We start from the raw sequence: 27,864 nt of genomic DNA, 5'->3' as shown, positions 1-27,864 counted from the left end.
AGCTCTTATATTTGTCTGTTCCTTTCTGTGTAATACTCAATGAGGAACTACTGCACTGACAAAAACATAATCAATGTTACAATACAATGTCTGGTAAATGTCAGACACACGCAGTATGCTCAGACGTGCATGAATGGAAGCAGACACAATTGTTTTATACAGATTTAAAATTCAATACTTCAAAAGTTTTATGATTTTCTTAATTTTTTTCAAATGGTTAAAACATTAAAGTCCTATGAGCTCAGCGAGTTGGAGGATAAAGAAGAGGTCAGACTTTGTTTTATGAATATTTAATGCCATCACCTCCTCTATTCTGAGGAGCAAGCAAAGAATGCAGCATCCATTTCAATCCCCATCCCCTCTTCCCCCTACAAATACAGGCATCAGCAACCACAGACCATAGTACGTTGCCGTGACGACAGCTTCTGCAGGCTGTCGCCAAAGCACCCCTTTGGCAGCACATTAATGAGAAGACAGAAACAGGAAGAGGAGGTAGGAAAGTAAATGAAGAGGGGGAAAGTGTTGGCGGACGACCGACAAGCGATGAGAGAGGAAAGAAAGGAAGGAGGGAGATCCACCGAGTTGAATCAAAAACAAAGTCAGGAGTCAGGATTTGAAAAGGTCCAGACATTTGTTTTGTTCTTTCTTTCTTTTTTCCTTTTCCAGAAAATGAGAGTTAAATCATCTAAGCGACTCTCTGGAGAGCAATCAGCTGATCCCAGTTTACAGGATTGAACATCAACAGTAACCTGAAAGGCCACTCTGTGCATTCAGTGTTGGAGTAACAACCATGTGATAAAGACAGGACGTAAATAAGGAAGAGGGACACGGAGGGACACTTGGCTCATCACAACAATACAGCCAGTCCTCATAAAGTGCAAAATTGTAACCTCAATATTGACACAGGATGAATTAAAGACCTGGTTGAAGGGTGTGAAACGTTTACGGCCACGCTCTCTGCTCGTTCATTAAGCTTCTTCCTCTACTTCTTCATGCAGCGAGACAAGGGGAACAGTGTTCTTCTGGGCAAGCTTAAGAGTAACGATAGTTCAACCGCAGGGTGAACTTTCACAAACATGATTTACTGTTCAACATCACGGCACATTATTGTGTACGTGCGAGCCTTTTAATCCCTTCGTCGATCATAACAAGCAAAACGGAAAAGATTAGTAATGATCGTCTACATCCGATTTCCTCAATACTAAAGAGAGAAAAAGATCCGACGATAATGAACAAATTGCCCCGTTTGCAGCTAAATTCACAGATGGCAAAATCTATCGCTTTAAATTCTGTTGCAAACATATTCACGCAAATGTTTCCATACAGTTTAACGTACCGCCATCAGGGTTTCTGAGTCATTTAAATCTGAAATCAAAAGCAAGTTTTCAAGACATTCGCCATGCCAGTGTCACCAGCTCAACAGTTTATCTGAAGTGTTTAAAGCAGCAAAATCTTTTTTTCTCTAACTAAAGCAGTCATCGGCTTTTAGTTGCCTAAAACTGACAAAGCACTCACTTTTAGAAAATCCAGATTAAGGTAAGACATGTATGTCATTTCAAAGCAATTTCAGCCCAAAAATGTGGTAGTTGGTCATTTTTTGCTGCTTTGGAGGATCATGTTTCTCGTGTCACTTGAAAGACATAGTTCCTATTGGGTTGTTTGGGCGTTGACAGATTGCTGCAGCAAGGTAAATCACAGAGCCTAATGTTAACATGCTTATGACTGATAGCTCTAATAATAGCTTAGTGGGTAAGAATTAATAACCAAGAGGCTGAGAAAATGGATTACAGGAACGTGACAGACGGAAAAACTGAGATTATTCTGCCGGCCAGATTAGCTGGTTTTAGCATGTTTACTAACTGTCAGTATTTTCTATTTCACTCATTTATCACCTGTGTTCATCTATATTGATGAAAACCATTTTTTCCCCCCCTGTTCGACGTTCAAAGTGACTGATAATAAAGTGAAATCAAGACAACTGATGAACCCACTTTGCATTAAAAAGTACATGCCTGTACAAAAATATATATATATATATACTGCTATTGATTTCTTGAAAACTAAAATAGTCAGGATTGTGTTTTTTTTTAGTTCTAAAATGTCACCCTGCGATATCAAAACAGGGTTACAGAAACACGTCTCCCCCTCCATTCCTACTTCACACAGAGAAACCATATGTGAACGCAACACACCGACACACAGAGTCTCCATCTGGTGAGTGTGACACCGTGGACGTCCCAGCGAAGCACAGAGCAGCACCCTTTTAGACCCTATAAATAGAGAGCATCATGTGCAGTTCACACCTCCCTGCTCCCTTTCTGTCACACTGAGCATTGTTGATGCTTTCTGACAGGAAGCGGCATCTAATGAGTTGAAACCTGAAGTTAACCTCCTGTTCCTCAATTGCAAAGATTAGAATGAGTCAGAGTCTGAGATCTTAAAAGACAAAAGAGGAAGACGCCTTATGCAAGTGCCAAATGTAACTGTAACAAGATGACAAGAAAAAAAAATCCTCAGATGCTTCAGGATTATATTTGGTCTGTCCAAATATGGAGGAAAATGAAAAATTTAATGCGTTGCAAAAACACACCATTGCATTTGGTTCTGTGGCCCATTTTTCCATTTTGTGTTTTTGATATTTTACTCAAATTAAAAATAAGAACAAGACCTTTTTGGGGGGCTATCTGATTCAAAACTAAACAGTACAAAAACATTCACTTTTTAATATGTTGGTTCATTTATCAATATCAAGGCCTGGGGACCAAATCCGGCCCACCATAAATGTTTTTGTGACCTATTAGACTCTAGGGCCACAGAAATATAACTCTCCAGATAACAGTTGTGTGCTTAAAATATTTTTTTTTATCAATCAAATCCAGACAGCTTTCATCTGTATACTGCCAAATGATATCATTCTGAAAAGATGTTCAACATTATTTAATTTCAAGAAGCACTCATGGACTGCAGAGAAACCTAAGGGTAGTTTTATCCTTACGTTCTGCTTCAAGCAGCCCTGGGGGACTTTTGTGATCTTGACATGGCCCAAAAGGAAAATGAGTCTGACAGCCCTCTTCAAGGACAACAATAAACAGAGTTACACTGGAACGGCTTGGATCAAAGCACAGTAGAGGAAGATCCCAATCAAAATCCAGGCCTGAATGAATTCTACATTATGACTGTGTCCTGTACAGCACAAACAAAACAAATGATTATTTTTACAAAAGTAGCACATGTCAAGTGTTATTTGTTTGTAAAGTTAACTCTGTAAAATAATTTGAATACTCTATCTCCATTTATAAACATGGCGGTGGCAGCATCATGTGGTGGGGATAGTTTTCATTGGAATTGACAAGGACATATATTTTACAAATCCAGCAAAATACATGAAAATCCTGGTTCTATTGTGAGAAAGTATTGGAAACTTCCACGAATATGAATTTAATTTACTGCAATAACCTTATACGTAAAAGATATAAATAAATCTTGCGACAATAGTCAACATTTATTTATGTTTCAAACATAAACCTCATTTCCTTATTCGTGCCAACATGGATTCATGCATCTAAGCTGCCCTTATCTAGATACATTCAAGGGCTAACTTGCATGTACACACACTCAGCCTTCCGACCTCCATGTGGCTGGTAGGAAAGTGTGATTCACAAATTTAATGAGTCAGAATATCTTGTCACACTCCGCCTTACACCTGACAAACACACAAGGCAGCAGTGACAGCTAGTGGTATATTACAGTGTGCTGCATAAGAAAGACAGTGAAGTGGAGCACATATGACAGCAAGCTGACTGGGTTCTTCGGTAATTGGCAGTTCGAGCCGCATCAATTATGTGTGTGTGCACGTGTCACACCCAGCTGCAAATAGTCTGCTGGATAAAGAAAGCTGCAGACACATTAAACACCAGTAATGATCACATACATCATAAATACTGTCAAACATTTGGCTAAAAATTATGACTTTGGTCAGTTAATTAGAGTATATTTGATTTAAGGTATCACAGACAAAAGATAGATAATCACTGAGTCTGTCATAAAAACCAACACGCTGAACCTGGTGGTGCTTTAAATAATAACTGCCTGTTTTATCCCAGTGAAAGCAGAACAATATCCGGTGCTGGCAGACATAAAGGGCTCGGCTGACCTTTAGATGTGACTGACAGTTCAAACACAAAGACCAACGCGTTCACCACACACACCCGGAGGGTAATTTCAGCAGACACTCATGACACTCCTAATGTGAACGGCGTGGCCCGACAACTCATCTTGCAACTTTGGCGACGTCTGTGCAGAAGAGAGAAAAATTTGTTGGAAAGCTGGGGGGAAAAAAAAATCTAAAAAAATCTTATAAATTAATCTTTTGTAGAAGTTGAAGTAGTTTTTGTTTTATTCATTTGTTGTTTTATTTTGGATTTTTTAAAAATCTTAAATGTTAAGTTTTCTTTACAAAAATTAAAGCCTATTGATCTTTAAAAGTGCTAACTCGCATTAGTATTCCATTATCAATATATTACTAGAAAATGGTTTCAAAACAACAATATTATTATTTGTCGCAATAATTGCTTGGGCAATTTTATCATCCAGATCCAGATGCTATAGATGTAGGTTTGTTTTTCCTTCATAGACACTTGGGATTATGTTAGAGAAAACTGAAAATGACAAACCAGTGGGTCTTTCTACAGAATAAGGATCTACAGTAGATGGCCAAGTTAGCAGAGGTTGTAATAAATCCTCCTTTGTGACCATCTCAGTCCCAATACTATAGAAAAACTGTGATCTACATATACGCGTTACTGCGAATCGCTAAAAGCAATTAGCAATACAGTATTTTTTCTTTTGCAGTGCAATAAAAGAGGATCATTTTAAGTATTTTAACACGTCTTTGTCAAGGGGGTCAAAACACGTGTCTTCTAGGTTTCGCTCCCTCTCTGTCACAGCATAAAATTAGATTGTAGAGACCATAATCGTGTTGTTGTCGGTGATATCAAGCATCTTAGGTGAGCACACGCTTATGTGTCATCCTTTCACGCCAGAAGGGACACAGCTGTCTTCAGAAGTTCATCACAAGGCATTAAACGCATCCCTCTTCTTCCTGCCACCCTGTTTGTTCCCTTCGTCTTCCTCATGGCCCTCCTTCCTTCTGACTCCAGCAATCCTGGCGATCGCGTGTTGACAGGAAATCAAACAGGATATGACAGGCTGATTGGAGGCCTAACTTCTTGCTCCGAGCAAAAAGAGATGACGAGATGCTGTCTTGTCCGTGATTGTTTTCGCTGAAGGGGAGAAGCGGTGCCTTTTCCAGAGGTGTAAAATGTGAAAACAGTCAGGGGAGGGTGTTTTTAACCAATTAATTGTGACATGCAAAGCAAAAGCTCTGTGCTGTGACACAGACTGACCTGATTTTATCCAGTTAGAGAGGCCGGTCTGGTTTTAAAAGCGACCAAGGCAGATGCTGACCCTGGCACAGAGTCAAACACAAATGAACAAGGGGCTTTTAGCTGTTAGCTTCGGGTGAAGGAATGAGCTAAATGTGGTTTTAAACGGCCGGCTTATCGACTCGCAGCATGGAGGTTATTACGAAGAGGGGGATGTGTGCAGGACGACGATGCTCCTGATAGCTGATAAGCAACCGAACAAAGAGGCAATCATATGGGGTTGTTGTGTGGCTGTTACTGTCTGGTGACCAGATTTGAAGCTACAATTGTAAGCAGGCAAAACATAAAGTAGAAAAAAAAAACAGAACAGTGAAAAAAGACAAGGAGATAACTAACCGGTTTGTGGAAAGTTTTAGTCAAATGCAAAATATAAGGTAAGCAACCTGCTAAAACAAGAGGCCTTTCAGTTGTATCTTTTATTCTGAAGGGGCGAGCCAGTTTTATAAGAGAAAAAACACATTCAGTGTTGCACCACTAGAGTTAAATCCAGAACTCTGCTCTCACAAGGGTGGTGGGTCATTTTCTGAGTCTGTTGCAGTATTTATTCTGCGGTGAAGGCTCTGGCAGAGATTAAGACCCCTGAGAAGAAGACACGGAAATGCCCGTACGCAAGCGCTCCCACTCAGCCACTTGGACTTGCTCCACTGCTCCCATCAAATCAGTGCTGGGACCAGCTATGTGGTGGCTATTAATTTATGACATCAGTGTGACAAACACAAACCTGCATTACTGAACCCCCAGAGAAGTGCAGGGGAAACCACCAGAGTGCCCAAAGAGAGCTTGGGGAGGGAAAGTACAACCAAACACTCATAAATCCTGGTAGAGGCCGACCTGTCTGCGCTTCATGACCAATTCACTCTACAGTCAGGTACCTTTTTCTGTTTGGCAAGGTTAGAATAAGAAGCTAAAAGTTAGAAATGTTATTTAAGCCACTTGGAGTTTAGAGGAAGAACCTAAATGTTTTTTAGCCACCTTTTAGAGATCAACCTTGCATTGCTAATTGGAGCTCACTAGATTTCACCGTAGACATTTTTGCATGTGTTACACTCTGGATATGTTGCTGAAAGGAACTCAGAGAGCGAGGAAACCCTTTGGTAAATAGCCACTGTGGAAAAAGTACAGACTAAATTCTCATACTCATCTAAATAGAAGTGATACAGTTAAATTCCTGTTGCATGCTACTCACATTTAGCTTTAAAACTCTGACAACCACTTACAATTTTGCCAAGCTAAAGCTAATAAGTGTATTTTTAGCCAACCTAGAAGCATGTATAAAGTACAAGACATTTTTCTGTCTGAGTTTTTTTTTTTACTTAATCTTTATTTATCCAGTTATGCCCATCAAGACCCGATATCTCTTTACTAAGTGAGACATCAGCTTAATTACAAAGAAAGCAAACAGAAAACGTTACAATGTGCTCCCAGAAAGATATTCCCATATTTTTAAAGTCCCTCAGCGTAACAAGGACATGAAGTTGAAGCTCAGATTGTAATTTCTTCCAAATACGAGGTACAGAAAACCTAAAAGCTTTCTAGTCCAGGTCAGTTCGTACTTTTGGGAACAGCAAATTGAAGAACATCCATAGATCTAACTTTGTAACTCCCATGTTTCCTTATTAAGCGACAAGAAAGATAAGAAGGAGTAGTACCCAGAGTAGTTTATAAATAAACACATACCAATAACTGAGTAGTCGTATATATAAAGATGTCCAGTTAACTTTAGAAAACAGCAACCATATTTGCTCCCCTGAGTTTTTTGTTTGTTTGTTTTATGAAGTTAAGTCAACTTCACAGTTGTGTGGAACCAATGAGTTTCTTTTAACTGTAATCACACATGGTGCCTGCAAGGCTGCTGGGGATGTTTGTGCTAATTATGAAAAGGTCTATTTGAAGGAGCTATGAAAGCTATTCGTAAAATAGGCCATGGGGACATTTCATATCCGCCTCATATAATTAATGGGTCGTTGACTCATCAGTTTTCTTGAAGCCCCTTTTATTTCATTTCCACCCGTGCAATTATGCAGAAGTACACCTTCCCACTGGATTTAGAAAAACTGAAATCTTTTTCAGACAGTGAAATCTCATCGGCTACAGATGGATGATGAACTGTAAGAGGGTTGGCTGGTCATTCAACCACTGCTGGTTCGGCTCTGTGCACATTCAGTGTTCATGATTCCCTTCCGTATTTGTGCTTTCACCCTGATGACCCATCAGGGTTGGAGAGGACAAACCCTCAACAAACTAACCTTGACGATCAACCACTTTCAAAGGATTTGAAAGTGGTCTGGGAATAGTTTGCCACTGGGAATGGCAAACTATTCCCTGGCCTGGGAATAGTTTGCCATTCCCAGGCCAGGAATGGCAAACTATACAGCTTCAAGAGGCATGAAATGTTTTTGAAGTCCAGCCCAGATGAGTTAAAAGCCAATTCACTGAGTGCTTGTTTGCCACCTCCACAGAACCAGTTACTCTTTCTTCTTTGTCTCAAAGAGGAATCCACACTGTGTTCTGTTTTTATTTTTAGGATTATTTTACGTTTAAAGACATATATTGACATGCTGATTCTTCTTGTAACAGCTCTATCCAGTTTATGTTTATTAAGCAGTGGCGTGGCATGGGGGTAAACTTGAACAATTCTGGTTTAAAGGACTTCAAAACATGTCTTCTTAACTGCAAAGTTATTTTGAAAAGTTCTCGCAAAATAATATACGAATCAAATACATGCTATATCAAATTATATGTGAAATTGGAGTTTTTCTACGACTATGTTGGAAACTGATGGGTGAAATCTCCACATACTTACTAGATATTGTTCTAATGTGTATCTTGGATGCTCAACAATCAATGCTAACTTACAATAGCTGCTTTTTTCTCTTTTTTTTTTACTTCTTACAACAAAAACGTAGCTAAACAAGCACTCACGTTTCCATATTTGCCATTTTTACAAACGTAATGTGGCTATAATTGTGGATGGTTCATTTTGGAAGAGAAATCTGTGAGAGAGAAATTGCTTCAAGTTTGAAATAATAGCTCTCTTCACTCCGCAAAATGGGCCAATAAAATGATAATTAGGATCTGTCCACTGGTGTGCTCTGTCCTTGAATCAAACCTAGTCATATTTATCAATGCTTGTAATGCAGAAAATTTCAACATAAAATAATATACATCTCTTTCCTGCTAACCCCAGTGCTTTATCGGTGTGGTAATGTTTTTCTGGTGAAGTTGCGAACTCTGCAATGTTCCGTGTATGTCCTCTAGAGCAAAAAGGACAATCATAAATCGTCTTTATTGTAGGATTACAGAGTCATCCAGACCATTGAGCATGTCAGCCCTCTCACACCAACCAAACCCCTCCCTGTGATCCCGTACGATATTAAATACTTAAATTCTCATTTTACAACCCACTTTCTGATACCTCAGCTTCTTCGCCTTTATTGCTTTTCTGCAGTCTTCACACTTTGTATAAGAGTTTGAATTTCATACCCCTAGAATTTCCAAATCTTACTTGTCGGAAAAGACAAAAAATTTTAAAATCTCTTTGTGGTTTCAGTTTATTTCACTTTGTCCAGTATTCAAGCAAGTAGGAGTTTAAAGGTACCCAAAATAAGTAAAATAAATAAAAAACAGTTCATTGTGAGGAGAACAGAACATCTTTAACGAAGCATTTGCGTCACTTAGCATTTGGGAATAATGCTGCTTGATGCTTCGAACTCAACATGAAGAACTTTGGCTCCTCTTTTATTTGTTCCCTCTTCAGGCTGTGTCTACGAAGGCATGCGTAGCCCTGCAACGTTTTTCAGCAGAAATGCAACTTCATCCTGAGTGAACTTTAAAATGTGCTAAAAAGTTTAAACAATTCAAAGTAGCAAATGTAGCGAGTGCTTGTACTATGAAATTTTGAAGGAATAAAACACTGCAATATTTCTAAGAGCAAAGTCTCTCCTGTGAAGTGCTATCCGATTACTGGATATGTAGAGAAATAATTGTAGGTATATGAAGAAGTTGTGTGCTTTAAAAACTTCATGTCTGTGAAAACTTTACCAGTGAAAAGACAAAAAAGGGAGGACTTGAACTGATTATATGATTTAAAAACTTGGAATATATACTCAATGTAATAAAACAGAGTCAAAATTTTCTTAAAAATTTTGAACTCTTGCTTGTCTAGTTTAGTAAAAGACTCTTCTCAAAATATACATAACTGAGAGAAACTTTCTTAAACTACCTGTAAAAGCGGAGATTTATTAAGACCCACTGAACTGTGAAAAAAACTAAAGTCAGAAAATCTCAAAAATTCAAAGAAGCAAACATAAACTCAGACAGTATTTTTCACAGAAAAATTCCCTGAAAGCGAAACAGTCCCAAAAGCAGAATGGTACCATGAGACACGAAGCTTAAACCTGGAGAAGAAACACGCTACGAAAGTCTGACCATGTAGGTTCAATTCTCAGCAACTGTTCCTGAAATGATTTATTTCAGTAAGAATCTAAATATCATTTCCTAAATGTCCTTTTATGAGCCAGGTCATAAAAGAAAACAGTTCACTCTTTCTTCTTTTAATCAGTTCCTCTCCTCCACAGCTAAATATCAACACATGGGCCCTAAAAAGCCACATTTCTCTTTAGGCACAGCAAAGCATTTACGCAATATCCTTCTCTTCCAGCCACTTTGTCAGTCATTGTGTGATTTCTTTGCTGCTTCTCTTCTCTCATCAGGCCAGCTCCAGATCCCCACAGCTCCTTTCTGCCCCATTAACCAACCAGTGACTGTTTCTGATCTGGGTGACTGGATGAGACTCCCCAACATGCCACAAGTGACCGACGTCTCATAGATCATTACCGGCAGCGCTGTTTGTCATTTTTAAAATACAACTGGATGTGAAATTACATGAGTCAAACACATAAAACATATGCAGAGAGTGAGAGCGCAGCTGACAGGCTGTTTCACATGTGAAGTATTAGTAGAAGAGGAAATCCTGACTGTGCCACAGATTATATCATTTCCACAATGAGCTCACACAGCAACAAGCCCGTCGCTATAGCAACAATACAAACAATCTTCTGATGATAATTCGCTGAAAAAGATTTATTCATTTATTTATTTATTTAAATCCAACCCTTCTCTTTCCTTTTCATTAACTACCTCTGTTTAACAAATCTAAATTCACCTTCTGGTTTTGTAATAGCTTGCATGCTGCTGTTTTCTTCATGCATGGTTCCTCTCGCTTGTCATTCTCATGCATTTGTTTTGTGGCAGCTGGCGTTGAATTTGTCGTAATTTGTTTAATTATGATTTGGGGTGCACTGTGAAGGAGCATCACATTAAAAAAAATAATGTGTAAAAAGTAAAGTTTTCTCCAGAAGTGCACCACTCAGGCATTATTTAAGAAGTAAAGCATATAATAAAGAATCTTACAAAAAAAAAAAACATAGCAAGAAATTTTAAAATATAAGGCATAAATGGAAATATCCCCAACTTTTATCTGATTTTTATTAATCTCATAAAGTGCAAAGAAGTGCATTGACTGATGCATTTATAGATTCATGTCCTGCATAGCAAACAAACAGATTTGGTCGATTTTATTTATTTAGTTATTCACAAAACCTTCCAGAATTGTTGCTCTAAAATAAAACAGCAACATCAAATTACTCTTCCTCATTGTCGAACACCTTTGCAAAGATTCCCTGACAGGTCACGCACTTGCTTCATCTCCTTTGAAAGTCCACATTTTAATTTTTATTTTAGTTCTTATTGTTTTTGCAAAGAAGCAAAAACCAATGCGTCTTAAATTTCAAACGGTGAGTCTGCCAACGAGACATAAACACAATTGCAGCACATTGCTGTGTCTGTGCAGAGCAGCACACAAACACAAGCAGTGTAACCATGGCAACCACAGTCCAGCCAGACTATAGCATCAGCGGGAGGTGCCAGCTACTAATTTTCCACGTCTCCATTTCCACATCATAACAACGGCCGGCAGCGTGCTGATGATGTCACCCCGCCTCGCCGAGTGAAAAGCAGGGGTGGGGAGAGGAAGGCAAGAGGAGAGGAAGAAAAGGAGGAGAAGAAAAAATAAAAATGAAAAGATAGGAGGAGAACGGAGTACAGAGGAAGGGGGGAGGACAAAGACAAGAGACAGAGAGCATAAAGGATCTTTCCGAACACAAAAGACAAACACAGACACGTGTTTTCACAAGGGACCTGCACCTGCAGCCTCATGGTAATCTCTTCACTGCGGCTTACGTGGAGCTGAGCGCGGCCGCAGCACGACTTCTACACCCAGCAGAGCTCATACTTTTAATGCATCAACAATAAACTCCAGCATCCATCAGCCATTATTAGCAATAAACCTCTCAACCATTAGTAATACCAGCGGCGATAATGCAGCCTTCTCTGGGGGGAAATTGGCAAAGATCTGCAACCGGTTTTATTACATCTTGATGTAAGTCGGGTTCTGTCTTTGTGCGCTTGTTCTGCTTTCTGAGTTATAAGCGATCAGTGTGATTGCGTGGGTGACGTTTTCATTTGCAGATTTTTCCTTTTCAACCCTAAGAGCCGATTCCTCGTGCTTGTCAAGATGAAACTACATTTTGACTCCAAAACGGATTACAGCCCCCATTATTTGTTTTTTGAATTAAAAATAAAACCACACCTTTCTTCCTACCATTCTTTTCCATGTGAGTGATGGCAAAATAAACTACGGACCTCGTTCAGTGTTGTTTATAGCAGCCGTTTTAAGCTTACTTCTTGGTCAGACTGTATACCTAGAAAAAGATGATGGACACCAATCGCCTTGTTAAAGTGGAATGCCTCCTTGAAAGTCCCATAAAGGTATGTCCAGTCATATTTTTAGATCCTGCTTGCAAAATAAAAGCCTTTTGATATTCTGATCAGGTTTAAAATAAAGCATAAAATACAGCAGAGCAAGTGACACTTATTTACTCCTGGTCTAGTTCACAAAACTTATTTTTTTGTGCTTAATACCTAAACAAAGAACCTGTTTTAAGGAAGCAGCGCTGGGTTTTTGTACATAAGTCAGGAACAGTGTACAGGTCAGCGTCCAGCTAGGAAAAGTACCAATAATGATGGTGACTGTCAAACTCTCCAGCAAATATTTGGTCAAATCTTTCCCGTGTTGAAACTCCAAAGTTGAGTTAGAGTTTAACATTTGATCAACTTTTATCTTCTGAGAATTTGTATCAATAAAATATACCACACTGACATTTAAAATGTGTTTGACAGTAAAGCAAAAAGCAGAATTTTGAGAAGAAGGTCAGAATACTATTGGTACCCGGTACATAAGTTATCTTTACAATAAGAAATATAACCCCCTTGATTACTAGAAGAAATGCAAGCACAGATTTAGGTTATTCAACCAGAGCAGCATTAGAGTTCAGAAAAATTATGGAGAAATGCTAGATCTAATTTATAAGCCTAAAGGTCCCAAAAATACAACAGAAAAGGCAGAGACACTAAGTGTCTTTATTGATTTGGCTTTAGGCCCACCCACAATAACAAGGCTCTTCTACTTAGTTTATCTCTTCAAACCAACACACAGACTAAACAGCTACTGAGCAATTTGGTGCACAAAAATTATCCCCTAACTTCTGTCCTAACAGTTACAATTTAAAAGATAAAAAAAATAATAATAATAATTGCTTGACAGCAGCAGAAACCGAGAAGACACATTCTCACTGGTGATTGGCTGGATAAGCAACAAAAGCTCCAAGCTGTTTTCTGACGGGGCGAAAGCACCGTAAATGCTGCCAGGCACTGACAACACTCTTCAGTGTGAAAGCTATTACTAAGGGAAGAATGCTGATCTGTTTTCACTTGAGAGATATTTGTCTGAAGTGGCACGGACCCTTAGAGATATCACTTTTTCTTAGACAAGACGTTAGCAGGAGTTCATCCTGATATCAGACCAAGCTAAAAAAAACAACAACAAAAAAAAACATTTTTATCCCTGCAGACTCAAACTGTTCATGCTGTGAAAAAAAAACTAGTTTAAAGTGAAACATTTTTGCCAAATCAATTAGAAATTGGCCACACAATCTGTGATCAGTGCATCTCTACTAGAGCGTGAAACAAGGACCACACTTACCCTTTATACAAATATATTTGTGTATGTCAGGCACTGACATCTTGGAAACAAATGTCTACCTGTGTTGTGGCTGGCAGGAAGACAGATAAAAGGACCTGAAACCACAGAAGAAGAGCACAGCTCTCTCACTGCGCTGAAACGTCCAGCTGACATCTTTCTTCTCAGCACCTACTGTAAGTTTTATGCTCGTTCTGTTTTTCTGAAACGTTTTGTCGCCTGTTGACTGGACGCTTCATGCACATTCTCACCAGCGTCGTCTGAGTGACGCGACGCACCAATATTTATCTACACCCACAATAACAAGGTGTGTCTCCATGACATATAAGAAGGGAATGTGACTCCGGTCACATTATTGGATGCTGCAATGATTTAATCTGTTTTGACAAATTTATCTATTGGCGGGCGTGCTGTGGTGGCGCGACCCACGCGTGGAGGCCTCGAGTCCTCGACACGGCCGTCGCGGGTTTGATTCCCGGACCTGGCAACATTTACCGCATGTCTTCCCCCCTCTCCTTTCCTGTCAGCCTACTATCATGTAAAGGACACTAGAGCCCACAAAAGATCCCCTGGAAGGGAAAAAAATTAAATTATAAATTTATCTATAGGCGGTAAACCGTGAATGTTACATTTTACTATCCCTGACTACTCCTGCAGTCAAACTGCAGAGCTTGGAAAATAACATTTAATTCATGACCTCAGAGCATTTCCAGATTATAGCAACAGTGAAGACACACTTAAAGGGACAGCACGTGTAATTCAGGTCAAAGAAAGGGAAAGTACACACTGTGATTTCAGTGCTTCAGGTTGAACCTACAAAGTCCATTAAAAACAAAATCAATCATCCCACCAACATGTGGCACAGTAATCCTCTTTGTTGTTGGTGTGTATCTCCACCCACGATGATTCCCCACAGACCCCGGCGTCTCCCCACAGGTGAGATAATCAGCACTTCAGCTTGCTTTTAAAAGCTGTAAACCTCTGAAAGGCTGAGAGTGAAAGTTACTGCCCCTCCCATCTCCTCCATCTGCTCATTTCTTTCCCCGCCTGTTCATAATCATCTCGTTCACTAGCCGACTAGAGTGCATTACTGTATTTATCCCTCTGGTTTCATACCGACTTAATTCCATCTCACTTTCACCCTGTTGTTATTTACAGCACCTGTACGTTTTTACGTTATGAAACATTCGGTGGACCTTTCTTCTTTTTTCTTTTTTTCTTTTTTTTTTTGAAGGTTTTGTTGGCTCTAGTGGCCTTTATTTGAAAGTAGTTAGATAGGAAAGAGGGTTATGAGAAAGGGGGAAGACATGCGGCAAATGTCGCCAGGCCGGGGAATCAAACCTGCGACCACCGCCACGAGGATTATGGCCTCATTATATGGGTCGTGCTTTGACCCTGCGCAACCACAGCACCCCCAGTGGACGATTATTAATGGTGATATGAAGTGTTAGCTTTCCACAATACAGAACTTTTTTTAATGTTGCCCAAAAACTTTTGGTCATTTTGGTCTCATAAATGTCACTTTGGGTGGACGGCTGAGTCTCTTTTGTTTAACTAACTCTGCTCTGAACACCACAGAGCTCCTCATGGAGCCGATTGTTGCTTATTGTTCTCCAATAAACCTCAGAGAGCTTTGCAGAATAGCCAGGATTATACTGAGATCTAATTACAGGACGTACAGACAGACTGATTGTTATTTAGTGGACTTTGTAGGCAGTTGCACGGGTTTTGTTTAGGTATTTCAGAGTAAAGTATTTCAGAGTAGGCTAAATAGATAAAGATCACACACTTTTCACACTTGTATTTGTAAAAAAAGAAAACAACTATAGTTTTTCTTCAGATTCATATTTATCATATCATTTATTCACTACTTTGTGTGTTGGCCTGTTAAACAAAATCCTCCCCAAAAGCTTGAGTTGTAAAGTAACAAAATATATAAATGCACTGATAGCAACTGGATAATTTTAACAATTATCAATTCAGATGTTGCTCAAGACAAAAGACTTGTTGCCTTTGACTGTGCCTTTCAGGCTGGCATTTAAAAAGTCCAGCAGCTGCAGAGGAAATTGTACCTGACATTTACTAACATTTGAGATAGTGTTGCTAGAAGCCCACTCTATGACACCTACAAATCTATTCTCTTCTTCAAATTTGGCATGAATTTATGCTTAATTCATTTCTTTCAAGGAAAGTTTAAAATAACAAAATGGTCCTTTATACAAAATCAAGGCAGCATCATAAAGAAAAGTCTTTTAAGCTAGTCAAAAGGTGAAGACAAGACTCATTTTCTGGAAGTGCATTAGCGTTCGCACAAAGCAGGCTGCAGAAAAAGGTGAGCACTTACTGAAAGCTCAATGGCTGCTTTCAATGGCACTCACACCAGTCAGGGATACTTACAATGTGTTTCGACGCTTTAAGTACATCCGTTATGTCTTTTTTCAGCTGAGCAGAAAAAAGTCTGTACTCCTTCACACTGATCTGACAAACTCATATTTTGAATAAACTTACAGATATGAACGAATAAGCAAACAAAAGATGTTTTCCTTTAATTTTGTGGATGGACAAAATTGTAAAAGAGAGCTGCTTGTGGTATTCCCCACCATCTGATCTAACCGCAGGGCTCCCATCACTGGAAGGTGTCGATACGTCCAAGCATCCATCCTCCCTCCATTCTTCTTCTTTGTGCCCTCTGGCTCTCGTCTTGTCTTTCTCTCTCGTGAGTTCTCGCTGTTATTAAGACCCAGTCGTTGCTCAGCGCCTCCATCAGTGATTTGACCTGTTTTTTGGCGCGGGGTGTCTCAGCCAGGCTCATGTTACAGTTAGTGAGGCATGAAATTACCCCTGATGCCCCCCCCCCCTATTCTTCCCCATGGGGCCAATAATGATTCTACATAAGAATAAGACTGTAGCAAAAAACAATGACAGACAGGAGACAAGATCTGAGTTTAGGAAAGCTAAACACTGCTAATGGTTTTGTAGGAGGCGAGGAGGCACAAATTGCTTGCTTGTTGCTTGTTGATATTTTCGTCGGCCAATTCATAGAGGGCAGAACAGGAGGTGAAGGGAAAGGAGAGACAGACACCATATTGACGAGAAAAATGAAGCTTTTGAGTAACGATGAAATAAAAATGAAAATAATCTTATCATATTATTATTAAAAAGGACTCCGGACTTCCTTTACTGACAGTGGGGAAAAAAATTGGCGTTTGTACATAAGAACCTTAAAATCTCGTGCAGTGCAGATGTTTTTCATATGAACTGGAATAAAAAAAATAATACAAAAATCTATTATTGTAAGGATTTTCTTCATGATGTGACCTTGTGCTTAATTACTATATCCAGAACTGGTTAAATGTAGTTGTTTAACTACATTGCAGTTGAATCCCCTTCTCTTATTCATGTTTATTTTTCTTTTTTAGAAAACCTGATTTCAGTCACTTCAGCTAGTTTGTCTTCGTACCAGTTCTTCTGACTCCTCTGTTTTTTGGGGGGGTTTTTTGCTCCCTACAGAGCGGACCTTTGAATTACCTGTAGTATCTCTTTGTTTCTTTATTTTGTGGAGGCCCACCTCCCTCACTCTGTTGTCTGTTGCCTTACGCCCTCAGGCAGCAGCCTGGGTAGATTGTTAAAGTTGTTGCTGCACCTGAGACTTCTCAGACCCTCTGTGACTCGGTGAGCTACGCTTGTCCAGCGTGGGTCCAGCAAGTATTTGCAATAATTTGTTCATAAAATTACAGCTCATATTTTTTCCATTCTCACACCCCGCCAAGGCTTATGTTTCCTTGTTAAATAAAATGAAGAGGAAATTCTTCTCTTTTTACAGAATGTGTGGGACAGAATTACAGTCCAGAATCAGAAGTTTTGGGAAAATACACAAAATGTTTAACAATGCTGCCAAATACTGAAGATATAAACTTTGCAGGAAAGCAAAAGCTTTGTTGTTTTTTGTTTTTTTATTTTCTTTGGCCTATCAATGTTCTTGAGAGGCTTAATTTAACTTTAATTAAAGCACCTTTCAAGCTGGAGGCAACCAAAACTGCTTTACGGCCAAAGAAAAATCTAGCGATTGAATATGCGCAATAATAAAGTAACATTATTAAAGAATAAAAAAGAAGATAGAAAAGACAGAAAATACAAGTTCAACACTAATACAAAAGCACCCAAATTAAATCCATATCAAAAAATTAAGAGTGCGCCTCAATAAAAAAAAAAAAAAACAACATAGCAAAACAAAACAAAAAAAAGCCTGATTACAAAGATGAGCTTTATGAATAATCTGAAAAAGAAAGGGTAGACTCTCATAGACAGACTAGGAGCTGATTTTACCAAGTAGAAATAATCCTAGCTGACCTAGAAAAGAAAAAGTTTTGTCTAATTCAAAATTAGATGGCAGGGGAAAGAATGTACAGTACAGACCAAACGTTTGGACACAGCTGTGTGTCCAAACGTTTGGTCTGTACTGTATGTCTTTTTATGCAATGCATGTTTACATTTGGGTTTTAAATGTAAACATGCAGCATTAATTGGACTGTTTAGCCTCGATTAATGTGCAGAATATTGTGCAGAACACAGCAGAGAAATTCAGTGTTTGTTCCATCGTATTAAAAGGAAACCTTACTGTAACTGTGAAGAAGTATTATAAGAGATCAGTTAAATAAACACAGATTCGAATGTTGTCTCAACCAAATCAGAGACACACATTAATCAGGTCTATGATTAATGTGTTGCCAGTTTGTACGTATAAACTAGCAACAGTCACATCCACAATCTGTTTTCTTGCTGCTGAACCTGACATTTCCCAGATTGATAAGGCATGATAAGAACTTTTCATTTTCCAGCCAGATGGCAGCATGCAGAATTCAGTAAATTTCTGCATGCCTTGTTTGCTATAAAGCCAGCAGTAGTGGCGTGCAGCTCTGCGGTTTGCCCTTGTGCTGCTCTGATTCTTTTTGTGCATTCTTCTCTGCAAGGCCTCAATATTCCTAACCGACTTTCTACTCATCTGCATTACGGTATTTGTGAAAACAAGAGGGCAAGTCTCTCTCTTCTTATGCACACAGGTGTGGGTGTGTGTGCGTGCGTGGGCGTGTGTGTGTGGGTATGTGCACGTAAACTGTCTGTCCCAGTTGGTGCCTGTGAAGCTGGGATCAACCCAGAAAACCCCTTCTGGTATGATTCCCCTCGTCTTACCCTGGCTTCCCTCTGGTTCGCTCCCCTTTTTCTTTCGAAGCATTCAGTCTTTTTTGTGCTTCTTCTTCTTCTCCTCTCCTATTTTCAGAATTCACACTATTTCCCCTTTGGGCTTTAACTGCTTTTAAGTTTTACTGCATAATGTTCACCATGTCTTTAAAACCTTGCTGTTATACTTTTATTTGCATTCCTATCGGTCATCCACAATTCACGAGGTGAGTGTATTTTTTTCTTCCCCTGCCTGCATCTCATCCCTTCTGGCTCAGTCTTTCTAAGTGGCTTCTTTTCAGGTTTGTTGCAACTTACAGTTTAAATCATCATTTTTGACACATTTCCACCAGTCTGTCGCAGTAACTTGACGCTTCTCACTTTCTTTCCCTCCAGCTTTAAAACGGTGACTGCCTCCCCTAACAAACACAGTTGGTTTTAACGTCGCCGATGTCCCTCTTCTAAGACTATCCTCACTCTAATCAATCAATGTGACCCAGATAAAGCCGAGTTTAAACTCAGGCCACTTTGATGCTCTGACCCATTTTCTCCAAACTTGTGTCTCTGTAGTAAACACTGCTTCCACTTCCTCCCAGTGGTGTCAGATGGAGCTCCGTGTTTGGTGCTTTGGATTAGCTACAGAGAGGAACGCTCGGAGGGAAGCAGGTGAAATGGGGGTACATCAACGGGATGAAGGTTTACTAGTCTTTGTTATGGACTTGCAAAAGATTCAGGCCCCATGTAGTCTTGTTTCCAACACCAAATTTTTGATCCTTAACTACGTACAAGCTGGGGTTAACTCGGTTATTAGCAAGTCTCTTCGCCTCTGTGATGAGCCTGCAGTAGGCTGTTTACTTTACAGACGCGCATGCTAACTCTTGTAGCCATGTGTTGAAGCTTGTTTCAAAACACCGTAGCCGAAACCCATTTAGCTTCCAATGAAGCCAATTTGTACTTTAATCCACGTGAGGCAACATTTTAAAGTCACGACGCACAACTGACTGACGGCTCACAGTAGTTCTGGAATTTGTTAATACAAAAATATATCCGCTAAATTCTCTCTAGCTTCACATTTAGTGAAGACTAATCCTCTGGAACAGCATGCGGGAACAGTTTTTGTAGTTCTTTAGCTCGAAAAACTAGTTGCCAATGCAAATGTTAGACATTTTGAGCAAAGTCTGAACTTCGGCTTAGACTTTGAAAATTTTCTTCCTCATTCTAATGCTCAGTTTGCACTTCAGTCATGGTTCCTCGCCATATCTGCATGCCTAAGTGCGTTGAGTTGTTGTCATGGGTTTCGCTAATTTTCTGTTAGCTTTAACAAGCTAACAGTAGTACCTCAAAAATATCTGACTCCAAATAAGCAGGATTAGCAGCACAAAACGTCATAAAGAGGTGCACTATGAATTTCTGATGCACCCTAAAAACTGTCCTTGTATCTGTAGGTTAATGAAGGTTTAAACTTTAAAATGTTCTCCTTTAGATTCCCACAGTACCTTTATTTTTCACTGCTAAAATAAAGGACATTAACACGCACAAAGAGACGCAGCCACACATACACACTACAAAGTCTCCAGCCACCCTTGCCCCACATCCCTCGGCTCCCTGCAAACAAAAGGCAGCACTTCCTGAAAGTCAGGAACAGCAGGGAACAGCTTCCTTTAGCATTTCGCCAGGACTTAGAGAGAAGGAGGGAGGTATTAAAAAAAAACAGAAATGTACGAAGGAAATGTCTGGAGTGGTTTACTCCTGAGCTGCTGCCTTCAGGTGTAAAGTCGATTTTAAACCTGGTAAGCATCAGCAATTACAAGTTTCATTTGTTTTTGTTTTTTTTCGTGTGTTTTGTTTTTTCCCCAAGGACAGCAAGACGTAATATGATGGCAGCAGTTTCCGACCAGAAAGCTAACGGACTGCTCCAGTAAATACTGTTCAAGCATAAAAATATCCATGATGTTGTACAAGTCTGTTGCCTTTTGCTTGCCACCTTGAGCTGATTCATTCTACATCACCGCGTTCAGACATACAGACAAAGAGGAAGGGTCCTGAATGACCTTCAGGAGAAATATTAGCTTCAGAAATCGGCAGAGAGAAACAAAGAGAGAAAGAGAACAGCTGGAGAGAGGAGAGGGGAGAGGGGAAGAAAATAAGACGAGACAGGGAACTGCTGTAATTTTCCCTCCTCTCACACTGTACTCATTATAGTGTTTTTTTTTTCTAATTTGGGCAGATATCTCCTCTGTCAGCCTTCCTCTTTACACAACCCCCACATGGTTCAGTCCTAGCATTTGTGTTTGTTTTTTCTCTTTTACTTTTTGAATCTATAATTCAAAATAATAAATAGAGGTTGCAGCTAAAACAAACAAATGACAGTATGCGGCGTATTTTTCAAACTATAACTCAAACGCGTTTGATCTGGTCCTGCTACTTAGTCTGAGTCATCTGTTGACACCCATAACTCACACTGGACAGGGGAAACAGCAGTCCCAGTCACTAGCCGGCATTTATAAAACATAAATACTGAATCATGCCAACAATACAAACCATGAAGCAGAGCATTTATATTCTAATTAATTCAGGTGAATCTCATTCATTTCAGTAGCATCAGTTCACACCAAAGGACAAGTTAGCTTTCTATACGCAAAGAAAGAAAGAGATTCAATTCAAATATAATTCAATATACTAAATCATTTCAAAATCATCTTACCAGCATATCTCCTACTTATTTATTTAATAAATAGTCTCTGTGGAAAGTCTTGTGTGTGTTTACAATACACACAGGAGCTAACATAGCATGATGTGCACAACAAACAGAATAAGAGCAGTAATGGCGTTAGCCGTAAACAAAACCTGACTTGAAACAAACCAGAGGCAAGCTGACAGTGTTACCATTTTCTTCCCTAATTTTTAACCTAAATTGAGTTTGACCTTCTCTATCAGCATCATTTTGAATGTTTCTATTGAGCTTCTTCATATTCATAGGACAAAATACCAAAAAATATGCCTCTATTCAGTCCTATCATCTGTTTTCCATTAACCATCTTTAGAATAAGTTCGTCCCTTATTGCCTCCATCCCTGTGGAAATGAAGTGCATCCATCCCATCATCAAGCGCAACCTTCCCACCTCCAAAGGTCACCAGCAGCTGAATGGATCGATGGTTTGGGAGCAGGAAGAGTGGACGGATGAGAAAACAAAAGAGGGAGGGGAATGAGTGAGTGGCAGCCTTGGTGTGACAGAAGTATTGAAGGAGAAGTCCGGCTGGACGAGGAGACGGACAAGGAAAGGATTTTAGGGGAGAAAAGGGAGGGAGAAAATAAAAGTCTTGCATCAGCATTCCTGTACAGCTCTGTGGGAGAGATGGGAGGAGGAGGAGAGAGAATGGGAGGTGGTAATAAATGGGGAGAAGTAAATTAAAAGAACACAGGAGGGGAGCTGTGGGTGAGCGATGGGAGGAAAGGAAAACAGGGGCAAAGAAAACGAGGAGCAGCGAACAATGTCAGCTTAAATGAATTCATTATCGATAATGTAGGTTTTACAAGGTATGTGCATTAAAGGTCAGTGTTCAGAGATGGTTCGTGATGGTTTGAGATAGTGTGAAGCACTGAAACAAAGCACTTAGACTTCCTTTCATTACATACACAGCTACAGGCACAATGTTTTGAGTCTGACACATTTTGGACTCATCTATACTCTGGAGACATTGGTATGATTGCCTTCTGAATGGCTAGGAGTCATTTTTTGTACTTTTTATTCTTTTATCGTCTTTGTTTTCTTTTTTATGTAATCTGGACTCTGAGTCTGTAATAAAATCTATCTATCTATCTATCTTTGGACCAAAATATGTTGAAATTAACACAACCTGTTTGATGGATCTCCATGGAGCCTGAAAACCTGTTTGCATCATGCGACTCAAATCCTCCAACAATCTAAACCGACCCTCATGAAAGATGCAGCAGAACCTGTTCGAATCGCAGAGGAATCCACTGCAGAGGAATCCACTTCATGTGGAGCCCTTCTCAGAGCCAATTCATCAAAAGCTACAGACAAACATCTTCTTTTTTTTTTTTACAGTCTCTCCAGTTCCAAGTATAATATTCGCAGCCTACAGCAGTAGCATAGAGGTGCAGCTCCAGCGCTGCGTACGCCTCTGCTTCTTAAAGAATATCAATATCAGTGCAGACTGTGGGCTGCAGCTGCCACATAGTCAATAATTCAACAGCCAGTCTTACCACTGTGAAGTTTAGGACCGCCATTGTCTGAGTGTTTACATGGTACTTGTGTTTACTTGGGTCAGAACCGGTCTGCTTATCCTTATTACAATCATCTCTGTGTATCTACTTCATCTCTCTTTATTTCCAAAACATATCTCTGTTGTCTCGCCTTAATTAGTCATAGTTTCTGCATCGTGCCATGCAAAGTGTTCACACCCTTTGAAATGTTTCACCTTTTGCCTCATTACAACCACGAACCTAATTCCAGTTGTTCTGTGAAAGGCCTCAGAGGTCTGAGAGAAAGTTATTGAGAAACCTAAAGCAGAGTGAGAATACAATACAATATTTGAAGCTTTCAGCATCACAGAGCTCTGTTCCAGTCATCACCTGAAAATGGAAAGAGCTCGGAGGAACAAACCCACCAATCAAACTGGACAGGATCATTAATCAGAGAAGAAGTTTTGTTTGTGGTTTTGGGACATGACAAACACGTGGAAGAAGAATTAAAAAGTAAACCTTCATGCAAAAGACCATGTGTGCGATGACAGCCTGCACAGGTACCGTCTCCCCAGTAAAACAAGATGGCAGCATGGGGAAACTTTTCTTCAACGGGGACATGGACCCTGCTCAAAGTTCACAGGAATATGGGTGGAGCTAAAAACACGATACTACAAGAACAAAACCTGTTTGAGACTTCAGACTGGAGCGTAGATTCACCTTCCAGAAAACAACCTCCCTAAACATAAAGCCATGGCTACAATGGAGGGTTTAGATTTCATAAAAATTTTATGTTAGAATGATCCAATCAATGTCCATGTAGAAATAAAATTCAGTAGCAGCATTTGAACACTGATCCTCAGAGATATTCTCCATCTAATATGTCTAAGCCATTCACAAATTTCTTTTGAAGAAAAATACAAACATTTGACCAAAAAATCTCAGAAGAAATGCATAAAAAACACTTTGAACTATGTGTATTTCTTCTTCTGATTCAGTTATGCAACACCTGTGTTGCTCTATCACATGAAGTCCCAACAAAATACGTTGACATTTGAGGTTTACGATGAGAAGAAATGTGGAGCAGTAGAATGTTTTTTTTTGCAGAGCACCGTAGCTGCACTGTGTGTCCAAACGGTGGAAAACGGATGAGTGAGAATTTCCACTGCAGATGAGCGTGAACGAAAACTCTGAATCATCGTTGTCAGGGTAAGGAGGGTGAGAGCCTCCTGCTTGGAAGGGATTTTGGACGTTTGCTCAACAGACAATAAACCGACGTGTGGAATGAAACGGCCTAGTCACACACGGTGAGCTAAGAGCCAGAAAATACTTCAGCAAATCAGTCATTTAGTTAGTCAACAAGAAGACACGAGAAGACGAAAATAACTAGAGCGCACTGGCTTTGATGAAGCTGCTTAATGTGCATGGACAGCTTTAGATAAGTACTACAGTGAGGACGTAATGCAATGCCTAACCAACATTGCTTTGGTTAGGGATTTAAATGTGTACGCTCTCATAAAATAGCTTTGTTCTTAAAGCTTTTAAAAACTAAGATTAAACCATGACAACTGGTTTATACCTGTTGGTCAAAATCCAAATAGAAACTCAGCCATCAAACTCAAAGAATACAGATCCGATTCAGAGTATCAGCAAGTTGTCTTGAGAGAAGAGCATCAAAAGGCAAATGAAAAACATTTTATAACGTTCAAAGAAAAAGCACTGGTTTTATGAAACGGAATGACTCCTGTTTCTGGCAGCTTTGTCGGTACACTGTTAACTGGATCCACACTGTAAAACGCTGCTGAATTAGCTTAGAGTTTGGGCAAAGCACATCTGGCTTCTTTCCTTAATCCATAGAAGACACAAAACTTTGCTAATAAGTGACCAATGCAGTACAGGTGAGGGGCTGAAAAGGCCTGCAATGAAAATATAGCCAAAATTGCTATTGGGAGATCCCTAAAATATCAAATGAAGGGGTGTGTATGTTGTACATCCCTCTCAGCTGCCCTGCATCCATAAACAAGAAGAAACCCTATGAATGTATTGTGGGAACACACAGTTAACAGATAAAAGCAGCCAAACCCAAATCAGCTGCCAGAAACCCAACCATCCAATTCTGACCCACTCAGCAAGGGCCATCAGGCCAGTACAGATTGTGGGAAAGGGACACTGAGCAGAAAAAGAGGATGAGAAAAAGAACATGGTGACAAATTGTCTTCCGGAAACAAAAGCAGGAAGTCTAGCAGAATAAATCCTATCAAGCAGAGCATGACATCAATTGGGTTTTGTTCGTCTTCACTTTGGCTTGCTTCGACATCCAAGTTACCCGTTTAGTTTTCAACGCAGTGTTTTCCTGGACACACTTGGGTAAGTAAAAAATGCCCCCGAGCGATGGCAGACAGGCAGAGATGAAATGAGCACAAGATGAGATCAGGGACAGAATCCCCTGAGGCTCCGAGACAAAATAGGAACAACAAACAGTTTTCAGAGACCTAAGTGAATGGGAGGATAAATCAGGATCCTCCTGAGCTGTGAGTGTTTAAATAAAATGTTAAGACGTTGAACTGTAGTCGTATGATGCATCTTAACAGGAAATGTCTGATAAATAGCTCAGGAGCTCCAAAATCTGTTCTTTATCAAAACACTTGGTGGAGCATCAGACCGCCTGCATAAACGGGGCCACAGAAATAAAACCCAGCAGTTTTTGATCTGAACCAGAGGAAACTTTTTAATCTGACCTTGTCCAGCTCCTGCTGCAGGACTTGTTTGGCGACCTCCAGGTCCTGCAGTCGGCCTCGGAGCTCTTCGTTCTCCTGCTCCAGCCGACTCCTCTTCCTCTCCAAACTGTCCAGCTGGCTATGGATTCGGATGGAGACATCCTTCGCCACCTGAGGAAAAGCGGAATGAGAAAAAACTTATAGCCAGCTAGTGAGTAAAAAACTGCTTAAAATCTTAAAGAATAGAAAAATAATACATTCTACCTTGCTTCAGGGTAAAAAAAAAAAAGACATTTCTTTTTGGCAAAATAATCTGTTTTAACAATTACTCTCGAAAACCATTACAAGCAAAATCACTGATCATTCATAAAAACGTTAAAAAAAACACAACATACTCTTAAATAGAGGTTTCCAGCAAGTAAAGATTTTATTAAGAAAACAAACAGTGTTAACTAGTTTACAGCATAAACTAGCAAGTTGGGGCCTTTAATTCACAATCCATTGTTTGACCAGTTAATATGTCATCAGAGCCAATTCAGGCATTTTTGTCAATTCGCTTCAAGTCAAAAATACTTCATTAATCTCAACGGAAAATTAGCCATTGCTGAAAGCTCCTAGAAATTTCTTGAATGAGTCGGTGTAGATGCATAAGGCATTACAGACCTCCTGTAACAGTCAGTCTTACGGCGGTTCTGGAAAAGCCTCCGACTGAAGACACTCTGTTGTCTAGTGAAGATGACGCTCAGGGTTGTTTGTTATGTTTTTCTTATATTTTATGAAGAATCCCTTCTAATACAATCACCTCCAGAGGTTTCAGAGCCGTGTCCAGAACAAAACTGATGGCAAGCGAGATTACGCTCTCCACCACACATCGATAACCGATGGGTAAATAATTGATGTACTGCTAAATATTAGCTACAATTACATCTTTATGCTCATTTATGCAATAGAAAGACTACAGCAATAAAATTAACATCAAATTAAAAGTTTGTTCCCTAAATGGGAAGAAATTGATTGTTATGGTCAATCAGTTTTACTTTGTATATGTTCCAATTTATGTTCATGAAAAGGACTTTTTTTTTTTTATCTAATCTACCCCTAGAGCACTCAGAAGGGCTCTGATATTTCATACATAAATTGATCTCATGAAAGTCTGATTGTGTCCTCCCAGGGGCGGCTCTTCATTAAAAGTTTGTAAAGTCAAAGAGTGAAACTAAAGTCAAGCGCTTCATGTCTGCGGCGCAGCTCTCAGTCAGATGTAATCTTTCCATCTAGTGTTTTGCCGTCGTGTACTCCAAACCCGCAACAGTCACATAACAAGCTGAGCAGTTCAAACCACGGTCGGATAACCGCGCACCAGTCAATACAACAATAAATCACATCGCAGCGGCTCCGGCTCTATTTTCAACTGCATTTGGTGAAACAAAAGTGAGAAAGCAAACTGTGAACAATGTGCCAAATATAACCTAAAAGAGAACAATTAGACATTGTAGCGTTTATACCAGGGCCGCCTAGATTTTAACTTCATACGCCACCCTATCATCTGGTTAGATACAAAATATTAAAGTGAGAAGGACATTTTTGTTTTATTTTTTTGGAGAATGACTTTCACATGTGCCTGGAGTACTAAATGACCTTAGTCCATTAACTAATGAATTAATTATTACTTTGGATATTCATAGTAAATTACACAATAAGTGATTTGTTAGAAAAGCAGAATAAGACTAGAAATCCCCTCATTTCATTCCTGCCACATTAGTCAAACCTGTTAGAAACCGGTTATAGAGTCACTGGGCCGTGGCAAATTTGAGAAATCTGATGCCAGTGTTAATCCATAGAGCAACCCTACACTACTGGCAGGCTGCTGCACCTCCACCGTCAGCTTCCAGCCTACTCTGGAGAAGAAAACATCGTCATTGTTTTCAGGGAGTATCATCAACAAGTGAGATAATCGGAAGGAGATTTGCTTGTTGCAGCAAATCACTGAACCTGGCATCCTGGGCGATAATTTGCAGCTGGCACAGAACTCTCTGTGGGTACATCAAATCCCATCTCATTCCGCTTCGTTCTGAAGTTGGTTTTATAAGACCCGGTGCGTCTATTGTAAAAATACTACTGTAAATCCTGCTACATCCTTAAAATTTAATCACTTCCTTTGCTTTCACAGCAATCAGCTCCACGTGTAATTTAGAGGAGTGCGAGTGTCTCTCCAGGTTGCAG

General features: G+C 39.7%; 1 protein-coding gene across 5 annotated transcripts in view; it reads right to left on the bottom strand.

Annotated features, from left to right (window-relative positions):
• The window catches only part of soga1 (suppressor of glucose, autophagy associated 1), an 88,042-nt gene that overhangs the window by 37,635 nt on the left and 22,543 nt on the right, over nt 1-27,864 (bottom strand). For all 5 annotated transcript variants that reach the window (XM_044106845.1, XM_044106915.1, XM_044107049.1 and 2 more), the window contains exon 4: nt 25,666-25,815. In XM_044106845.1, the coding sequence (XP_043962780.1) occupies nt 25,666-25,815 (150 nt within the window). The remainder of the gene's footprint in view (nt 1-25,665; nt 25,816-27,864) is intronic.

The sequence above is a fragment of the Gambusia affinis genome, linkage group LG01 (genome assembly GCF_019740435.1).
Source record: "Gambusia affinis linkage group LG01, SWU_Gaff_1.0, whole genome shotgun sequence".
Taxonomy (NCBI): Eukaryota; Metazoa; Chordata; class Actinopteri; order Cyprinodontiformes; family Poeciliidae; genus Gambusia; species Gambusia affinis.
This window is presented reverse-complemented; position numbering and strand designations above follow the sequence as displayed.